The sequence below is a fragment of the Papilio machaon genome, chromosome 24 (genome assembly GCF_912999745.1).
Source record: "Papilio machaon chromosome 24, ilPapMach1.1, whole genome shotgun sequence".
In the NCBI taxonomy this organism is placed as follows: Eukaryota; Metazoa; Arthropoda; class Insecta; order Lepidoptera; family Papilionidae; genus Papilio; species Papilio machaon.
Window position 1 is genome coordinate 73,120 of NC_060009.1, and position 18,879 is coordinate 91,998.

The 18,879-nt window shown below is 45.7% G+C and overlaps 3 protein-coding genes across 3 annotated transcripts; 1 reads left to right on the plus strand and 2 right to left on the minus strand.

The window, feature by feature from the left end:
* Positions 1–1,054: 1,054 nt before the first annotated feature.
* On the minus strand, positions 1,055–5,538 carry LOC123722355 (protein toll-like). The gene is made up of 5 exons (XM_045683870.1): positions 5,316–5,538; positions 3,997–4,325; positions 3,574–3,898; positions 2,111–3,471; positions 1,055–1,343 (listed from the first exon to the last, which is right to left on the minus strand). The coding sequence occupies exons 1-5, from the start codon at positions 5,508–5,510 to the stop codon at positions 1,055–1,057; spliced, it is 2,499 nt and encodes an 832-aa protein (XP_045539826.1). The 5' UTR covers positions 5,511–5,538.
* Positions 5,539–5,661: 123 nt separating this feature from the next.
* LOC106716214 lies at positions 5,662–8,867 on the minus strand. The gene is made up of 5 exons (XM_045683871.1): positions 8,744–8,867; positions 6,831–7,230; positions 6,426–6,684; positions 5,926–6,171; positions 5,662–5,687 (listed from the first exon to the last, which is right to left on the minus strand). The coding sequence occupies exons 1-5, from the start codon at positions 8,794–8,796 to the stop codon at positions 5,662–5,664; spliced, it is 984 nt and encodes a 327-aa protein (XP_045539827.1). The 5' UTR covers positions 8,797–8,867.
* A 7,932-nt stretch (positions 8,868–16,799) lies between these two features.
* LOC106716213 lies at positions 16,800–18,713 on the plus strand. Its single transcript, XM_045683872.1, has 4 exons — positions 16,800–17,186; positions 17,867–18,022; positions 18,099–18,233; positions 18,555–18,713. The coding sequence occupies exons 1-4, from the start codon at positions 17,064–17,066 to the stop codon at positions 18,711–18,713; spliced, it is 573 nt and encodes a 190-aa protein (XP_045539828.1). The 5' UTR covers positions 16,800–17,063.
* Positions 18,714–18,879: the final 166 nt, after the last annotated feature.

Below are 18,879 nucleotides of genomic sequence, written 5' to 3' on the forward strand. Positions count from 1 at the left end.
TTTTCTAGCATTTAGCATGGCCTTTTTTAACTCTCTTCTTTCCCTTAGTAAAGATTCATTTAGGTATTCTGAAACACTTAATCCGGAATTTTTGAAGTATATAGAATTCTGTAAAATATATTTCTTTAGTCTTTTGCTGTTTAATTCAATCTTAAGGGGCCTTTTTAGACCCTTTCCTCCTATGAATGTTATCTCTTCAATGTATTGTGGTATATCTATATTCAAAATATCGTTAAAGATATAAGCAACACGATCCAACAATTCATTTTCAGTTTCCCAGTAGGTGGTGGTTAATCCGTGGAGTACAACTATCTTTTCATTGTCTATTGTCGAGTTTTTGTCGAGGTTCTTGTATTTTCGTTTTTTTTTTTTTGTAGAAGTTAAATGTGTTTACGCCGACACCTCTACTGGAGGCAAGATGCGAACAAGACGCATGAAAACATCTTGCGGATGTCTATGAGCAGTGGTCATTTCCCTATTTCGGCAAATTCTGGTGGTCGCTTGCTCTTTTGCCACTTTTTAATAAAAAAAAAAAAAAAAAAGTCAGTTCCTCCGCATAATGGTGACGTTGATGAGGAAGATAAGGAAGAAGAAAAAGGACAGTAGTTGAAATGGATGGTTGAGGTTTTTATTCAAGGACTTAAATAAACTCGTTGCATAAATGTTGCTTTACTTTAATTAAAATGCAAAATAAATATATACTCGTATATAAAAATACAGACACATTTGAAAAATAAAAATATACTTGAATCTTTACATAACAAATGAAATAAAACTAATTATCCCACTAAAATATATGACAACATTTCCACATAATGTGTGTCTGAGAGACCGCCGGCACTGTGCGGTTCGCGTTGACTTCTGCGAATGTCCGCAGTTGCAACAGCGAGCGACAATCAAATGCACCTGTTATAACGACACTGTACGCCCGCAAAAGTAACTAAAGCCATTTGCTTTGACTACACTATATCTAGTTATTGCTTCATATTAGATTACATCTAGTTGCCTTCTGCAATTTACAAATATTTTATTCTCATCAAATGTACAGCGAACGTCATCTGCCAGACGACACGACATCTGCCAGACGACACGACATCTGCCAGACGACACGACATCTGCCAGACGACACGACATCTGCCAGACGACACGACATCTGCCAGACGACACGACATCTGCCAGACGACACGACATCTGCCAGACGACACGACATCTGCCAGACGACACGACATCTGCCAGACGACACGACAACTGCCAGACGACACGACATCTGCCAGACGACACGACATCTGCCAGACGACACGACATCTGCCAGACGACACGACATCTGCCAGACGACACGACATCTGCCAGACGACACGACAGACGGCGCGCGTACATTACAACATTGGATGCGACACCTCAGTGTTCGGTGGGTGACGTGACGTGACGTGACGTGACTTCTATTACATACATTACACTCTCCTTACTATTGCTTATGGTTCATCACGTGAGCGGAAGATGTACGAGAGTCCATGACTAGAAATTTATTTTTTATTTTATTTATTGACTCTTATTGCTTAATAAATTATACAGAATATAATTTTCTGATTTTATGAAAGAAATTCTGATACTTATAATAAAATAAAATGCGTTTGTAAATGGAAAAGAGTTTGCACTATTTGATTTTGAGCTTTTACAATTGTAAGCTTAAATAAAAATAAAATGTCCCTTCAGCTCCTGTGATGCTCCATATCATCATATGATTACCCTGAGATCCAAGCAAAACCGACTTCAAAATATAATATTCTCAGAAAGAAGGAAAAAAGAAAAAAAAAAAGGCCAAAAACGTAAAGCATAACTACTCATTTTAAATCTTTTGTGCAAATATTGTTATTTTGAAGTCGGTGTCAATTATGCGGAGGCCGACTCCGTACTTAAACGTCTAAACTTGTAACCCGAGGACCGGAGGGCCGACTAGAGCTAGAGCGAGGGCGCGGTGAAGGCTGCATTTATGAGTTTCCCGTCCTGAGTCAGTTTGCCCTCCAGAGCGATACCGATCAGCTTGTCGACGGTGGGGGGTGCGGGGGGTGCGGGGGGCGCGGCTGGCGCGGGGGGCGCGGCGGGCGCGGGCGGGGGGCGCGCGGCGCGGCGCAGCGCCTGCAGCAGGGGGCGGCGCGGGCGCAGCGCAGACGCCAGCTTGGGCAGAAAGCGGGCGTCGTCGCGGTGCAGGTAGGTGGTGGTGGCGAGGTAGGCGCGCAGCTCGTCGCCCAGCCGCGGGTCCTGCAGCACGTCGCCCACGAGCACCGCCATGACGCGCGCCTTGCCGTCCGCCATCGCGCGCCTGTGAGCCTCGCGGAACTCGAGCAGCCCCCAGTAGGAGGAGAGGAAGGCGCGCGAGAGCACCACGACTGTGCGGCGCGAGTTCTCCACCGAGGCGGCGATCTGCTCGGGGATCCAGTCGCCGAGCGTCCAGTCGCGGTAGTGCACGCACAGCCGCAGCGAGTGCGGGGGCGACTCCAGCGCGGCGACCATCTCCTCCACCAGCGCCGTGTCCTCGTGCGCGAACGAGACGAACGCGTGGTACGTCTTGTCGAGGTCTTCCTCGTCGTCCGGCGAGCAGCAGCCGCAGCCGAGCACCCAGTACAGCACGTCGCCGCCGAGCCGACGCAGCAGGTAGCACACCCAGAGCACGACGGCCGCGACGCAGAGCAGCGACACGCCGAGGACGATGGCGTCGCGCTCGAGGCACAGCGCGTCGGAGCGCACGCGGCGCAGCACCGCCCCGCCCGCGCACCGCAGCTCCTCGTAGTCGAGCAGGCGGCCGGCGCCGGCGCGCTGCAGGGCCAGCACGTCCGCGGCGTGCGGACAGTCGCAGGCCAGGGGGTTGCCCGCCAGCCGCAGCGTGTTGTCGGCGAGCAGCTCGGCCGGCACGCGGCTCAGCCGGTTGTCGGTCAGGTCGACCTCGACTCCGGCCGCGATGGCCGGCGGCTCGGTCATGTCGAGGCCGGCGAGGTCCAGGGTCCGCACCCCGGGGAGGGATCGCAGGTCGGATGGAGCGGTCCGCAGCCGGAGCTCGAGGTGGTCGACCCCGTGCGAGTGCGGGTCGGGCAGGCGGTCGGGCGGCAGGTCGCAGTCGAGGCGGAGGGCGCGGGGGTGCAGCAGACAGCCGCAGCCGGGCGGGCAGAGCGGGGCGGGCAGCGGGCAGACGAGGAGGCGGTCGGGCACGGCGGGCAGGGGGCGGCCGCGGAGGGCGGCGGGCGCGGCGCAGAGGGCGGCGGGGGCGAGCAGGCGGGGGCCGGGGCGCCGCTCGCCGCGCTCGTGTGAGGAGAGCGCCTCGCGCAGCGCCGGGGTGTGACAGTCGCACCGGAAGGGGTTGTCGTCCAGCAGGAACACGGCGCTGCCGTCGCTGGGACCCGACAGCATGACCGTGGAAATGTTGTTGTGTCGGAGGTCGACCGTCACTTCCGAACTCAGAAAGTTTAAATTTATGTACTGCAAAAGAAACAAAATTGTACATAGAACATTTCAGTCGAATTTATATTAGTCGAGAGACGATAGCTAAAGGTCAGTAGGCCGGCCTCGGGAAGGACTCACGTTGAGGTCGACGATGCTGTTCCAGGAGAGGTCGAGGCGCTGCAGAGACACCAGCACGAGGCGCCAGTCGTCGAGCAGCGCCGCCACGCGGTTGTGGCTGAGGTCGAGGCGCCGCAGCGAGGGCAGGGCGCCGAAGGCGGAGGGCGGGGCGCCCAGCGGGCCGTACTCGCCGTCCCGCTCGCTCTCGCCCAGCGCCAGGAGGTTGTGCGAGAGGGACAGCCGCTGCAGCCGACGCACGCCGAGGAACGCGTCCGGCGCCATCTCCGTCAGCCGGTTGCGGTTCAGCGACAGCGTGTCCAGATTGCGCAGACCGAGGAAGGCGGAGCTGCGGAGGAAGCGACCGTGTCCGTGTACAGCGCGCGTGCAGCGGGGACATGTCACGACATGAGAGTGTAACACGGGTACACCTTCGGGGTCTCTCACCTCGGCAGGGTCATTAACAGATTATTATCGAGATTGAGTTCGTTGAGATTTAGAAGATCGGAGAAGAGTCCCGGGGGCAGGTCGGCGAGCAGGTTGCCGGAGAGGTCGAGGGTCTCGAGGCGGGCGAGGCCGGCCAGCAGCGCGGGCGGCAGACGGCGCAGCTCGCAGCCCGCCAGCCGCAGCACGCGCAGCTCGCGGGCGCCCTGCAGCAGGTCGGGGGGCAGCTCGTGCAGCGCGCTGCGGCTGGCGTCCAGCTCGCGCAGCGCGGGCAGGTCGGCGAAGGCGCGCGGCTCTAGCGCCAGGCCGTCGGGGTTGTCCATCATCCGCACCTGCGGACACCGACGTACTCTTTATTGAAGCGCCAAAACGACCGAAACTTATGAGAGAATAGGCCGGACTGTAGGAACAGTTTTTTTTTATTTATCCTCGTTCGGAGCGTAGCGAGTGAGAGTTGTAAAGAGGTGTAGAGAGTTGTAGAGAGATGTAGAGATGTGTAGAGATGTGTAGAGAGGTGTAGAGAGTTGTAGAGAGATGTAGAGAGATGTAGAGAGGTGTAGAGAGGTGCAGAGAGGTGTAGAGAGGTGTAGAGAGGTGCAGAGAGGTGTAGAGAGGTGTAGAGAGGTGCAGAGAGGTGTAGAGAGGTGTAGAGAGGTGCAGAGAGGTGCAGAGAGGTGTAGAGAGGTGCAGAGAGGTGTAGAGAGGTGTAGAGAGGTGTAGAGAGGTGTAGAGAGGTGCAGAGAGGTGTAGAGAGGTGTAGAGAGGTGCAGAGAGGTGTAGAGAGGTGTAGAGAGGTGCAGAGAGGTGCAGAGAGGTGTAGAGAGGTGCAGAGAGGTGTAGAGAGGTGCAGAGGGGTGTAGAGAGGTGTAGAGAGGTGCAGAGAGGTGTAGAGAGGTGTAGAGAGGTGCAGAGAGGTGCAGAGAGGTGTAGAGAGGTGTAGAGAGGTGTAGAGAGGTGCAGAGAGGTGCAGAGAGGTGTAGAGAGGTGCAGAGAGGTGTAGAGAGGTGCAGAGGGGTGTAGAGAGGTGCAGAGAGGTGTAGAGAGGTGTAGAGAGGTGCAGAGAGGTGTAGAGAGGTGTAGAGAGGTGCAGAGAGGTGTAGAGAGGTGTAGAGAGGTGTAGAGAGGTGCAGAGAGGTGCAGAGAGGTGTAGAGAGGTGTAGAGAGGTGTAGAGAGGTGTAGAAAGGTGCAGAGAGGTGTAGAGAGGTGTAGAGAGGTGTAGAGAGGTGCAGAGAGGTGCAGAGAGGTGTAGAGAGGTGTAGAGAGGTGTAGAGAGGTGTAGAGAGGTGTAGAGAGGTGTAGAGAGGTGCAGAGAGGTGTATACCTGCACGAGATGGTGCAGGTTGGCGAGCAGGGCTGCAGGCAGAGTGCGCAGGTGGTTGGCGTAGAGGTCGAGGCGCTCGAGGCGCGGCGTGCGCTGCAGCAGCGTCGCCGGCAAACTCGTCAACCGGTTCTGGCTGAGACTGAGCTCGCGCAGCTCTTCCAGACCTGCGACAACGCGCCACTTACATCTCACCATATTCTTACACAATTTTTATTTACTATATTGAGAAGGCAGAAAAACGAGCAAGAGTCTACTAACGCCCCGCAGACATTTGATAAAATTTTATTTGTACAGCTGCATATGAGATAGGAGAAGATAACTTCCACCCCCACGAGGAAGACGACCACTATCTGTTCATGTCGAGTGTATCCTCTATAATAAAATACTTATCTCCTGCCTTTTTAATTATAATGAAGGTGATCTGTTGTAATATATCTGATATTATTCTAGATTATTAATTTTTTTTTTTTTTTATATATAGTAACTAGCTGCGTTACTTATTCGTTTGCTCATCTCTGCTATCTCTGTTATAAGATTCTCATAAATAAATATTTGTTATACAGCCTATATCTATATATGTACATGAGGTCGATATAGAAACAAAATGCACCTTCGAAGGTATCCTCGGGCAAGTCAGCGAGGGCGTTGTCCCACAGCCCCAGCCGGCGCAGGCTCGGCAGCGCGCGGAAGGCGCGGGGAGGCAGCGCCGTCAGCGCGTCCGTCGCCAGCTCCAGCGCCAGCAGCGGCAGCGCGGGCAGCGGCGTCTTCAGCTCCAGCTGCGCCTCGTTCATCGTCAGCTGGCGCAGTCGCGGCACCGCGCCCAGCGCCCGCAGCGGTAGCTCCGACCGCGCGCCCTCTGAGGAGCGCCCACACGTTACTGCACACTGCATAGTGCGGGGAGTGCCCGCGGCGCGCGGCGGACACACTATCGGTAAAGACGGAGTCGACGCCGAGCACGGCGTGTCATAGTGTAGCGTCTCACCGGGCGGCACTCTCCTCTCTTTCCAAAGAAAGATTGCATCGCAAATATTCTCGTGAATATTTTGGGTTACCATAGTAGGTGTTAGTATTTTTGAATTAAATTAATGATTACAAGTTTTACAAAGGTACCTAGATCGGTGATGCGTAACATTTCTAGGTTTTCGAGGCCCCGGAGGTGCACCGGGTCGAGCGGGGTGCGCGGCGCCTGCACGATGAGCTTGGCGGTGGTGCGCGCGCCGCGGCGGGTCAGCGCGCACGTGACCGGCTCCGCGGGCAGCTCGCAGCCGCGCAGGGTCACGCTGCCCAGCGCCGCCCGCAGCGCGCCCCGCCCCGCCCGCCGCCCCGCACTCGCAGCCGGCGGCACCTCCGCGCACCGGAACACTCCGCTCTGTACTTGGAATTTTACATTTCAAAAGTTAGTGTCCTTCCACCGATTGGGACCAATGCGATGTTTGTATTCCGTGTTTAAACTGCGCATATAAATCTTTATGAAGACAAAATATTAACACTGAGAATGCGCGGCGCGCTACGCACCTGGCATTTAAAGGTGATGCCGTCGCCGTACTCGTCGAAGGCGAGCACGCCGCTGGGCAGCGAGCAGTTGTAGCTGGTGCCCTCGACCAGCGCGGCGCAGTCGCAGCCGTGGGGGCAGCGCCACTCTCCGTCGCCCGCCTGCCCCGCCTGGCCCGCCTGCGACACACTTGCACTTCCAATGTCATCGTCCGCGACGATGGTGGATATTTCCACAACAGTGTCATTCTCAGGTATGAGTGTGGTCGCGGTCACTTCATACGTCACATCTTCTGCGAGCGTTGTGGAGTCTAAAAGGAGCGTGGAGGGTGCGGGGGACGCCGCCGCCACCGCCACCGTCAGCAACACAACGAGCGCCGTGGCCATCGCCCTCGCCCTAGCTACCTCCGTGTCTCCATTGCACCTGCAGATCAATCATTCTGAATATGTATTACATTTCGTTGAGGAAATAATATCAACCACTGAAGATGCGCTGCTAATTACATTGATTTAAGTTTCCGTAGCTAAAAAATAACCGCTCTATAATTCATTTATTTGAATTTTTATTTTGATCCATTATTATTTAAAATACTTTAGATATTGTCGAGTGCACAAAGGAAATTTAAAAAAATGAGAAAGACATCTAGATAAAGAAAATCCTCAAAGTAGAATAAATATGAAACGTAAAAAATCGGACCACGAAAATAGCACGTATCGCTTTACTACGCACAAATTGTTTTAATTTAGAAGAAAATTCAATGTTCATTTTTGCTTACATCCGAGAATTACGAGTCCAAGTTAGGGTTCATGTAATCCTTCTTTCGCTTTTGTCAATCGACGGTTATATTAGCTAGGCTCGTTATGTTAAATGTTAGTTAAGTGCGGCAGGGACGCTCGCCTGCACCCATGTCCGCGACTGTTTCAGCCACGGCAGCCGCCTCTACTGACATTGACAGCGGCGGATCACTGCGCCCGCGCCACCTCGGCCGTCAGCCACGACGCGCTCGCGGGAATACCACACAACGCCTCATCTTCACTACCATAGTTTCGTACACTGTTTCTCGCTAGGCTATAATTAATCGCCTTATTGTGAACACATGTCGCAGACATTCGTATCTCGTTAGCAAAAATTGCTTCGAGATATCTCCTTCTACACTGTCTATACCAACAAACTGTATACGTTATTCACCAATGCATAAGATAATGCGTAAGAATAATAAGGTGACATTGTCTGTCTGTCTGTGGCATACAAGGCGTAATTGCACAACAATGGACAAAGGGCGTTTCGCCCTACAGGAATTCGCCTCTAGTCTTACAACTCTAGCATTGTGTTCTTCTATGTTAGCTTATTAGCTTATGTAAAATAAAACGTCATTGTATTATCATTGCCTATGAGTTTAAGGTTAACGCGCATTTGTCCACCCGACACCGCTCCGTCTCACGCTCGCCGTTTGCTAACAAATTTATATCTATAGCCCGCTCAATAGGCGACTTCGAGGCGGCGGCCGTACTGGTTTAACGAGCAGTTGAAAAATGCGCGTCAACCTTGAATCAACGCACTGTTTGACATGAAATTGACGTTACAGTCTCACTTCGCGATTGCAAAGCGGGATTAGAATTTCGATTCCTCTTTTGTATGTAAATGTGTGAGAGGCGAGCCACGAATAACCTACTAGTAATGTATTGGTACGGTGCGGTTCAAGTTTATCAGAATGTGAACAACCACAGGAGATAACAGCACTTGGTTATATATTGGAGTTCTATACGTCGTCGGTTGCTTACGATTTTTTGCTATATGTTATTGATGTGAAAATAAGGCCCTAAATTAACGTTTTATATATTTAAATGACAAGATCTCTTGTGTCGGAGGCCAAGACCCACTTTGGGTCGCTGCGCCAGCGGAGTAAGTAAGTAAATGACAAGATGTGGGTGAGTACCCGCGGCGGTGGTGACAGATGGTGCGCGCAGACACGAGAGCCAGCGGTGACATTGATAGCTCTGTTTATATAGAGCATTATCTTACTAATATTATAAATGCGCATATTTAGATGTATGTATGGATGTTTGTTTGGAGATATCTCCAGAACTGCTCAATTGATCTCGATGAAATTTGGCACAGATGTAGATCATAGTCTGGAAGCTGGAAGCTTTTTATGTTTTTTTTTTTTATTTCGCGCGGACAAAGTCGCGGGCGACAGCTAGTGTTTAAATAAAGGCCGCTCCAGGCGCTTTGTGTATGCTACAACCAATCACCAATCACCCAACACGTCCCAAACACCGAAAAAAAAAAACATCCAGTAAGTAAATAAAAAAAAAAAACTTCTCTAGATATCGTGTATATTATGTACTTTATACTGGACATAACATAGAACATAATATAGTATAGTTAAAGTTTGTAGCAGCTACATATTTACATGTGTGTATAAAACATCTGTTTGGAAAATACAAATCTTACACATCGACTACTACGAGGGTGAATCAAAAAATTCTTGGAATCAATATTAAAAAATGCAAAGATTTAAATAATAATATTTTATTTTTCTACATAATCTCCCTCCAATGCAATGCATTTAGAATAACGCGTTTCTAACTTCCTTATTCCTTGTGAAAAAAAATTATTTTCTTGACTCTCGAAAAAGTCCTCTACGGCAGCTATAACCGCGTCATTATCGTGAAATTTTGTTCCACGAATTTCCTCTTTTAATTTTGGAAATAAGTGAAAATCACTTGGGGCTAAGTCCGGAGAATATGGTGGGTGGTCAAGGAGATTGAAGCCAGCACAGCGGATTGCGTTGAGCGCAACTTCCGATTGATGAGCAGGAGCGTCATCTTGAAGGAACAACACGCCCAACGACAGTTTTCCACGACGTTTTTCTTTAATCGCTTCACGCACTTTTGGGATTAAATTTGCATAATAGGGTCCAGTAATCGTCTGGCCTTTTGGCATGTAATCAATAAAAAGGATTCCTTCACTATTCCAGAACACAGAGGCCATAACTTTGCCAGCGGTAGGAGCAACTCGAAATTTCTTAATGGATGGAGAGGATGGTCGTTTCCAAGACATGCTTTGTCTTTTAGTTTCAGGATCAAAATGGTTGACCCACGTTTCATCCATGGTGACAAGACGACGGCAAAAATTATCCGAATCACGCTGGAACATTTCGAGATTACGCTTGGAAATTTCCAAACGACGCTTTTTGTTTTCGTCGGTTAACATTCGTGGCACCCATCTTGCAGACACTTTTTTGAACCCCAGTGAATCAATTAAAATGGATTGAACGCTACCAAAAGATATCTTTAGGATCTCAGCTATATGTTTTATAGTCATTCTTCTGTCTTCCAAAACCAGATTCTCAACCTTTTTAACATTTTCTTCTGTAACGGAGGTTGAAGGCCGCCCAGAACGCGGGTCATCTTTACAGCTTGATCTACCTCTTTTAAATTCAGCCACCCAGTACGCAACCGTAGAATAGGGTACAGCATCACCCCCTAATGTCTGCTGAATGTCCAAAAAAATTTCCTTCGTAGACATTTTTTTCAAACTGAGATATTTTATCACCGCACGTAACTCACTTTTATCCATAATTTTTACTTTTTAGCAACTCGTTGCACAAAAAAATTTATTACATGCGAACGAACTGACAAAAACAAGTGACAGTCTGCATAAATATAGTGTGATAGACACACTTTAATTTGAATATAGAACTTGATCCAAAAAGGTTTCATATATATGCACTTCTAAGAACTTTTTGATTCACCCTGGTATTACTTGAATAATTTTGGTGATTTCACTTAATTCAGCCGGATAACGAACTAAATAATAAAAAATATTAGCGATAACATTTCATTATTGACACGCGGGACTTCCAAATGTTGTTATCACATCGCGATATCCACAAAAAAAAAAATTAACAATATTGTCGACCTCGACCGAGGCAATGGTCACGACTCTTAGAAGGAATTACCCATCAATTATCTACAACGGAATTTGAATGTGTATTTAAACAGGACAATGTATGGAATAGATTCACCATATATTAGATATCAGCCAGGGCTAGGGCCGAGGCGTCATAATTAATATCCTCGCTGTACTTGTATTACATAACTAGCTGTCGCTCGCGACTGCGTCCGCGCGGAATTTAAAAAAAAACTTAATAAGTAGCCTATGTGTTCTTCCAGACTATGTTCTATATCTGTGACAAATTTCATTAATATCCATCCATCCAACCATCGATCTAAACATTCGCATTTATAATATTAGTAAGATAACAAAGATATGCTTAGCCGCCGCCTGCGTCGGTGCTGACGTCACACATTCGGCATCTCCTTGATTGTGTATTACAATTGAGATGATGCTCCGTGCCCAGAACAGATCTCAATAAAGTAATAAACGCAACATAAGACGCATTCGGCTACCTACTACTGGAACACAACAACATGAGACTCGCAATCTGTAACGTTGTTGCAACAATAATCGTGACGTCGATAATATATTTTTAATACATTTAAGATCATTTATTTTATATCAATAACAGAGAAGCAATACTGCGCCGTGATCACTAGTGTCGACCTTTTTTTGTGCATATAACATTTTATCACTTAAAAAAAAACCTGTTCGCACGGGGAAATACTGGGCCTTTACATTTATTGATATTAAATGAAGTCAGCTAAAAACCAAAACAACCAACTGAGGCTGTAATGGATACACTAACACCATCTTTTATGTGCATTTTAAAACAAAGCTTTTAATATTTTTTTAATTTGAATTCTAATTAACTTTACATTAACTTTACCGTTACATACCATTTTTATATTAGACAAAAAGTAGCCTATAATGTATTCTTATAGACTATGTTCTACATTAATTCCAAATTTCAACGAGATCCATGCAATCCTTCTGAAGATACCTTCTAACAAACGTCCATCCATCCATCCATCTTAACATTCGCGTTTATAATATTAGTAAGATAAGAAAGTTTGGATGTATGGATTGATGTTTGTTAGAAGGTATCTCGAGTATATAACGGTTCAACGAATATAGATTTTATATAATTTGCTATTGATGTAGTACATAGTCTAAAAGAACACATAGGTTGTAAAGTTTTTTTTTTTAACATCACGCAGATGAAGTCGCAGGCGACAGCTAGTAATATCATAACACATAACCAAATATTTTTTTTAATAAATATTGCATACTTAAAAGCAATATGTATTTACGTGGATATTTTTTCCTCTTAGATTACTAATAGCATGAATATAGAAGTAGATGTTATTGTAGTTTTGTTTAGGCGTTGTGGCTGTGGCTGTGGCTGTGGCTGTGGCGCGCAGCGTACTGACGTCACACCACTCTAGATAAGGAGTAGATTTCCCGATCATCGGTCTGTTTTCAAAATAAAATATATATGAAGTTAGCAAACATCCTGGCCGAGGTCGAGGGCTTTGGCGCGGATTACTAGCGAAACCGACGTTCGCCGGCGGATGTAGGTATTATCCACTAATTTAAACAAATATAGGTACGTTTTTGCGACCGACTTTATTTAAGTAATTTGCAGTTTTAATTTTATTTTAGTCCGAATAATAATTATGGTCTATCGATCCTTTATGCTTTTTGGAATGAAGCAAAGGGGAAACCTCCACGAGCATATTAAAGGCTTTTTTCCGTTAAAACGAAGACGCGCGCGACTGCTAGTATTAAAATATAACCTAGCTTTCGCCTGCTAGCTACATCGTCAGCGCATATTTCCGGAGATTACCAGGAACAAACGCGGCCTTGCGCACAGACATACAAACAGACAAAATTTGTTTAATAAACCACATAGTAATACTGCATTGCTATGAAAACAAAAGGAATTCGATCTGTTATTAAGACAAGTCTTAGTTAATCTTAAAAGTTATTTTTATAATTCTTAGTTAAGACATGATCGAAGTGACGGCGATGTTATCAAATGCGTCATAGTAGCATTGCAGGATTACAGATGTGCGGTGCAAAAGCATGTTAGGTGTAACGTGAGTATGCAGTGTTTGGTGCTAAGTACGGCCGCCTCCGTTCATTTCTTCGATATTACCTTGCACCTCACAATTAAATTAAGCTACGCCCCTTTTTGATAATAACAATTAGGTTGTTATCCATAACTATGGGAAAACTAAGTTTATCGTATATTATCGTTTCAAGACTTTCATACGATTTTCGCTTTTAAAGTGGGATACCGCGAAAGACGACGTCGGTGGTCCTACCGACATCCTTATGTCAGTGTTATACCTAAATCTAAACACAGGCGAAGGCATGTTTGTCGCAATTTTTTTCATCTTGTCAATATCTTTGTAAATATATATTACTAAACTATACATGTTATTATTGCCGTTGCATTAAAATACAAAAACAGAAAATCAATATAAACAATAAGGCAGTTAAACATAGTTTATATTGTATTTAAATGATATTGGAAATACCATTTTTCAAAAGATAACGTTGTTATTTATATTAAAGCGATAACATAAAGTAGCTGAGATGTTATTAGAGTAAACAAAGCGCACGGGTCGCGGACAAGCGGACAAGGCGCTCTCGGCCTCGATTGCGTTGCGAGATGTGACACACGAAATGTTCTCTGCGACCGCAGCCCTTCGCGGGCACCAGTGGCCACTCACCTGAGCTCTCCTCACAGTACACGCTGCAGTAATAATTCTGTTCTCTTTCCACCCTCTGTCAAACAAACAGCACAAACACAGTTCCGTAAACACAAGAATTTGCCACGAAAACGTGTTGACGCAACCACAAATTTGATACACTGTTTAGCAAGAAGCAGAAAAGCAAGAGCGAGAGCGACTCGTAATTTAGCATTCGACTGGTTGTTGGTTGTGTTGTAGTTTGCGAGGCGGACGTGCGAGAAGGATGGCAAGGGACCGTCTCGCTCGCACTGCAACATGAGACATGCGCAAGCGGTGGTAGTAACGCTTGATACCATCATTTCTTAATTTCATGGACATACTCAAATTTCGTGCCGCAAAATTGTAAGTTGTAAGTTGTAAGCGACTTGCAAGTCGATTCAAACGTCACTTACCTTTTAAAATATTAAAGAAACAAAATTACTGTACGTAAGCGTAATAAAAACAATTTGTATGTGCATCATTGTCAAAGCTGTTGTTTTTTTAATAACAAGACTTTCCGTCGGTTGCGGGCTGTCGTGGTCATCTGCATGTCATTTTATTAAGGCCCGCAATGCAACCTCCGATGAATGATAATTGATTTACAAATACGGACAATATCTACATAAACAGTATTTCTCTACCAACGAGAGACATTTTTCTTGTACTCTTAGAAGATCCTGTTACACATTTCGAAACTTTGTGAAATTCAACAACGATATTGCTAGTACTGAATTGTTTTTAACAATTGTTTCCATAACAGAAAAATTGTTCAATGGTGTCTTCATGTCTTGTTTTTTTTTTTGGCCTTTATATTGATTCGGTGTTCTCTGCGGAATGCTATTAAAAAAATCCCAGCCCTGAGCAATGAAAGAGCATCGATGACACAGTTGTTAAGCGCCCGACTCGACCGGATCGTAATCTATAAGTCCAGGTCGGATCCTCACCGTGTATCAATGTGTTTTTTTGATTTCCTAATTTCATAAATTTTATACATATATAATAATGTCAAAATTCTAACATCTTTAAAAATGACATAAAACAGTTTTAAAATATTATATTAGAACGTGTAAATGATTGGAAACAGGTACAAGTACAACTAATATGGATTAATATTTCTTTGTTGCTTACTTGCTTGATTTTGGTGCTAGCAATGCTGCTGCCTTCCGCAACCCACCCAAAGATTGGTCATTTACCATTGAAGAGTACACGTAAACATAAATTCGGCGGACAACAGGATAAGTGTGAAAAATAGGTATTTGTATTGTAGTTGTGACAGGGAATATATTTACATTATAAGCGGATTTCTCTTTTGTTCGTCATGTCAGGCGGCGCGGCGTCAGTAGTTTGATAACTTACACCATATACAGCAAAGCTTCTCGAATCATCGGAATACTCAATATCGAATGTATATGGTATGGAAAAATAAAGATCTAACACTTCATAATGAAAATATACCGCCACTTCGAATGACCAGATCGACCTTATCTATTGATGTGTAGTGAGTCAATAATATAGAGTTGGTCGTAGAGAAGAATTTATTTAATCTTAAGATATTCCCAAGTAGGGTTGGTAGGTAGGTAGGTAGGTGACAGGCAGGCGACCGGCCGTAAATAATGAAGCCAAATCTTTAAGGTTTATAAAACCTTGTGCGCCGATCCCACTTGAGTGGGATAAGGCCAGGGAGATGATGATGATGACATTTATCAGACAGTCTTACGGTAAAGGAAAACATCGTGATGGAACCTGCACTTATTTACGAAGAAATTCAAAAATATCCGTGAAGTCAACCTGCCTAGTCACGCCGAGCCCCTCGGTGGGGACATATATGAGTTGACGACGAGGAGTGATAATTAACAAATATTTATACTACATAACGTAATTCTTACTAATATTATATATGCGAAAGTTTAGATGGATGGATGTGTGTTCGAAAGTTTGCAAATTATACTGCGCAATAAATAGTATGACACTGGGGGCGGTGTTATCAGCGGGCATAGCGGACAGCGAGCTGGGTCTGCGATAAGGCGCCGGACCGCAACGGCAAACAGCTGCTAGCATGCGGTCACAGTTTATTAATGTTTTTGTGGGCAGTAAAGGTTCGCCACAGGTCTGCGAATTACACAGTCTGTCATAACCCTCTTAACTCCCCCCCTTCCAAAAGGCATGGAAAATATGGGGCGCCGTAGAAAGGCAAGGCGCTAGAAAAGCCAAAGCCGTAACTGCTTCAACGGCACCTCAAAGTATCAGATCGCCATTGCATTTGTGAGAGTCTAGGATGGTCTAGAGTCAATGCCATGGCTGACTTTTTGTAGAACTTTTTTTTTACTATAATCACTTTACATAATAATTTACACGATAACATATTTCATAATAACAGTAAATAACACATAACAATGACTAATAAAAAAAATTGCATAGATAAACAGTGCAAGAATATATCAACGCGTAACTAAACATCAATATTCACATCGTCTTCCACACATCTGTATGCAGTCTCTGTGAATTTCGGTTCGCTACAGGCCATGGTCGCCAAACCTACTAGCCGGACAGACCAGCCAGTTTGGCCGGACATCCTATATTATTTAGGATAGGAGGTCTCAGTATTAATAGTATAATACACTCTCGTTTGGGAAATGTAAAAAGCCTAACAAAAGCCGGAAAACCGTTCATTTTGGCCGGACACGCAATCAAAAAGTCTACCTATGTCCGGCTTTATCCGGACGCCTGGGAACACTAGCCGGGCAGAACGCGCCACACGCCGCGCACCAGAGTTTTTTGAGATCTATTTACAATCCTCTCATACATCACACTTGTATAGGTCCAACCGTCCAACGGTTTAGTCAGCTAAGTCCAAAAATGCAAATTTTAAGCGGTTCAGATATACGCTGTTTACTAATCTTTAATTACAATTAAGTATATACACAATCAATCCAGAATATATAACATACATGATGGTGAAAATCGTATTTTGATCCATTTCTTGGATTTGGCGCGGTTCCTACTCGCTCGCTCTAAGAGATGGCTCTGTAGGGAGATAGATAGATTTGATTTAATTGCGATGTTTAGATGTCTCTAAACATCGCTAACGAGACATGTCTATCTCGTTAGCTCGTTACACATATACCTTCGGCAGGTCATCAAAAACATTTCAGCTAAACAAAGGTCACGAAACGACAAATGCGGAAGTCTGTGGACAGGGCACGGCAGCGGTCGCGTTGCTGTTTTAACGAATCAAGGTGGACGTTTGGGCACTATACAAAAATTAATATGACACTTTTTAATAATTTTCGACGTTCAATCATAGCAACATTTTTATACTTTGTCATTTGTCAATCAGTTACTGTCAATGTCAAAGTCCAAACCAATACAAATAATTACTGAAAATTACAAATCGAACAAGAAACAAGCCAAAACTGAAAGACTTATTTTGCAAGACTTTTTATCATGATAGAACGCTAATTAGTTATAGCTAAAACATTTTGCAAGCAATAATTCATAGGGTGATTAACACTGTGATTTGAAGTTATTATAATTTAAAAGTAATTTGTTGTAGTATTAAGAAATTATATATAACAACGCCTGGAAAAAGCGTAAATGTACGAATGAGCAAAAATGTCTTGCGAGATAATAATAAGGAAAGCCCGTAAAGAGGATGCAGTACAACGTGCAGAGCTGATCCAGATGGGACTCCTGTCTCATCAGTGGGATGCTTTCGTGTACTTTCTGTTTCAAGAGGTATTTACTAATTACTACGTTAGTTTCTTGGTCTCGCCTACGAAAAAGTTAGTAATTCAGAGGCAGAGGCATAATTTTAAAATGGGCAGAAGATAATGAACAAAGTTATCTTTCTCTGTTTACTTGTAAAACCGGTCTATTGAAATGAAGTGCAAAAATTATAAACAGAATAATGTTATTCATTTTGTCCAGAAGAAATAACTAATGTTTTATATTAACTTACTGTTTTTATCACATGGTTGTTATTTTGAACAAGGACATTTTTTCTTTATGTACTAACTAGGTGTAGCCTGCGAAAGTAAAAAAAACAATAAATAGCCTATGTGTTCTTCCAGACTATGTTCTACATTTGCGCCAAATTTCATCAAGATCCGGTCCGGAGACGTCTTCTAACAAACATCTATCCATCGAAACTTTGGCATTTATTTATTAGTAAGATTTAAAAATTATAAAAGGTCAAACATGGATGTTATTACTAATATTTATGGCATACTAAAATCCAGAAAGGTTATAAATCTTTTTTTGCCTCTCTGGATTAACAAGACCCTACTGTGTTTTACATTTTTTCGATTTCCTATGGTGAGGTCAACTGCCACCCCACGCTCCCCCTTGGTGATGCACAATGACGTGCAACACAATGCAGCAAGTTGCAGTTTGTGAGGTGTGCACATATGTTGCAGCTGACACTGGAGTGTGTGCTGCTGGGCAGTGCGGTGCTATTTATTTTCTGCGGTGCGGCGCCGGCGGGCTGTGCGCTGCTGCTGCCCGCCGCCGCAGCGTTTGTGGCAGCCGCAGTCGCTCTCGCACACCGCGCCCTCGCCTCCGCTCACGCTCAGGTCACAACATACACATCGCATTCACTAACATTAGCGTAATTTGTAAATGTAATACACATCGCCGTGGTCTGTGCAGCGGATGCGCGGAGAGATTTTTGGTCTGGTGGCGGAGGCGCGCGGGCCGCTTCTACTGGGCGCGCCGCCGGGGCCGGTGCCCGTCCGCACCGAGCTGCAACACTCTCCTCAGACACAACATCATGTGTACTCTAAGGTTAGAAAATTCATATATTTGATTTTACATGTTATTCCTACATCTTCCCAATAGTAAAACCTTCATAAAATATTCCAAAATATTCTCTGTTCCAAAAGATGGTAAACTGAAAATCGTGTAAATTATGTAATTTATTAAACTATAATTGTCTATACCTTCATTTTATTTCTTTCATTCAATATTACAGAGACACAGAGGTGGACACAGTTAATCGAAAAGTTAACTTCGTTAATCGTTAAAACGTTACTTTCTAGAATTTCATTGGAAAGATTAATTGTACGAGGGTGTGTTGTGTAAACTAGTGGTCGTTTGTGTGTGCAGGTGGTGGGTACACTGAGCGTGTCTGAGTACCGCGAGGGCGGCGGGCTGGCGCTCGGCGAGGACGCCGGCTGGCTGCACGCGCTCGCCGTGCACGCGCAGTACGTACCGCGCGCCGCACAGCGCACACCGCACAGCGCACACCGCACACCGCAGTACTGAACACCCCGCGTGCTCGTTGGTGCAGGTGGCGGCGGCGCGGTGTGGGGCGCGCGCTGGCGGGCGCGGCGCGGCGTGCTGCGGCGGAGCGGGGTCTGCGCGCGCTGGAGGCACTCACCAGCGACCTGCAGCGGGCGGCGCGCGCGATGCTGCACGCTCAGGGGTGAGC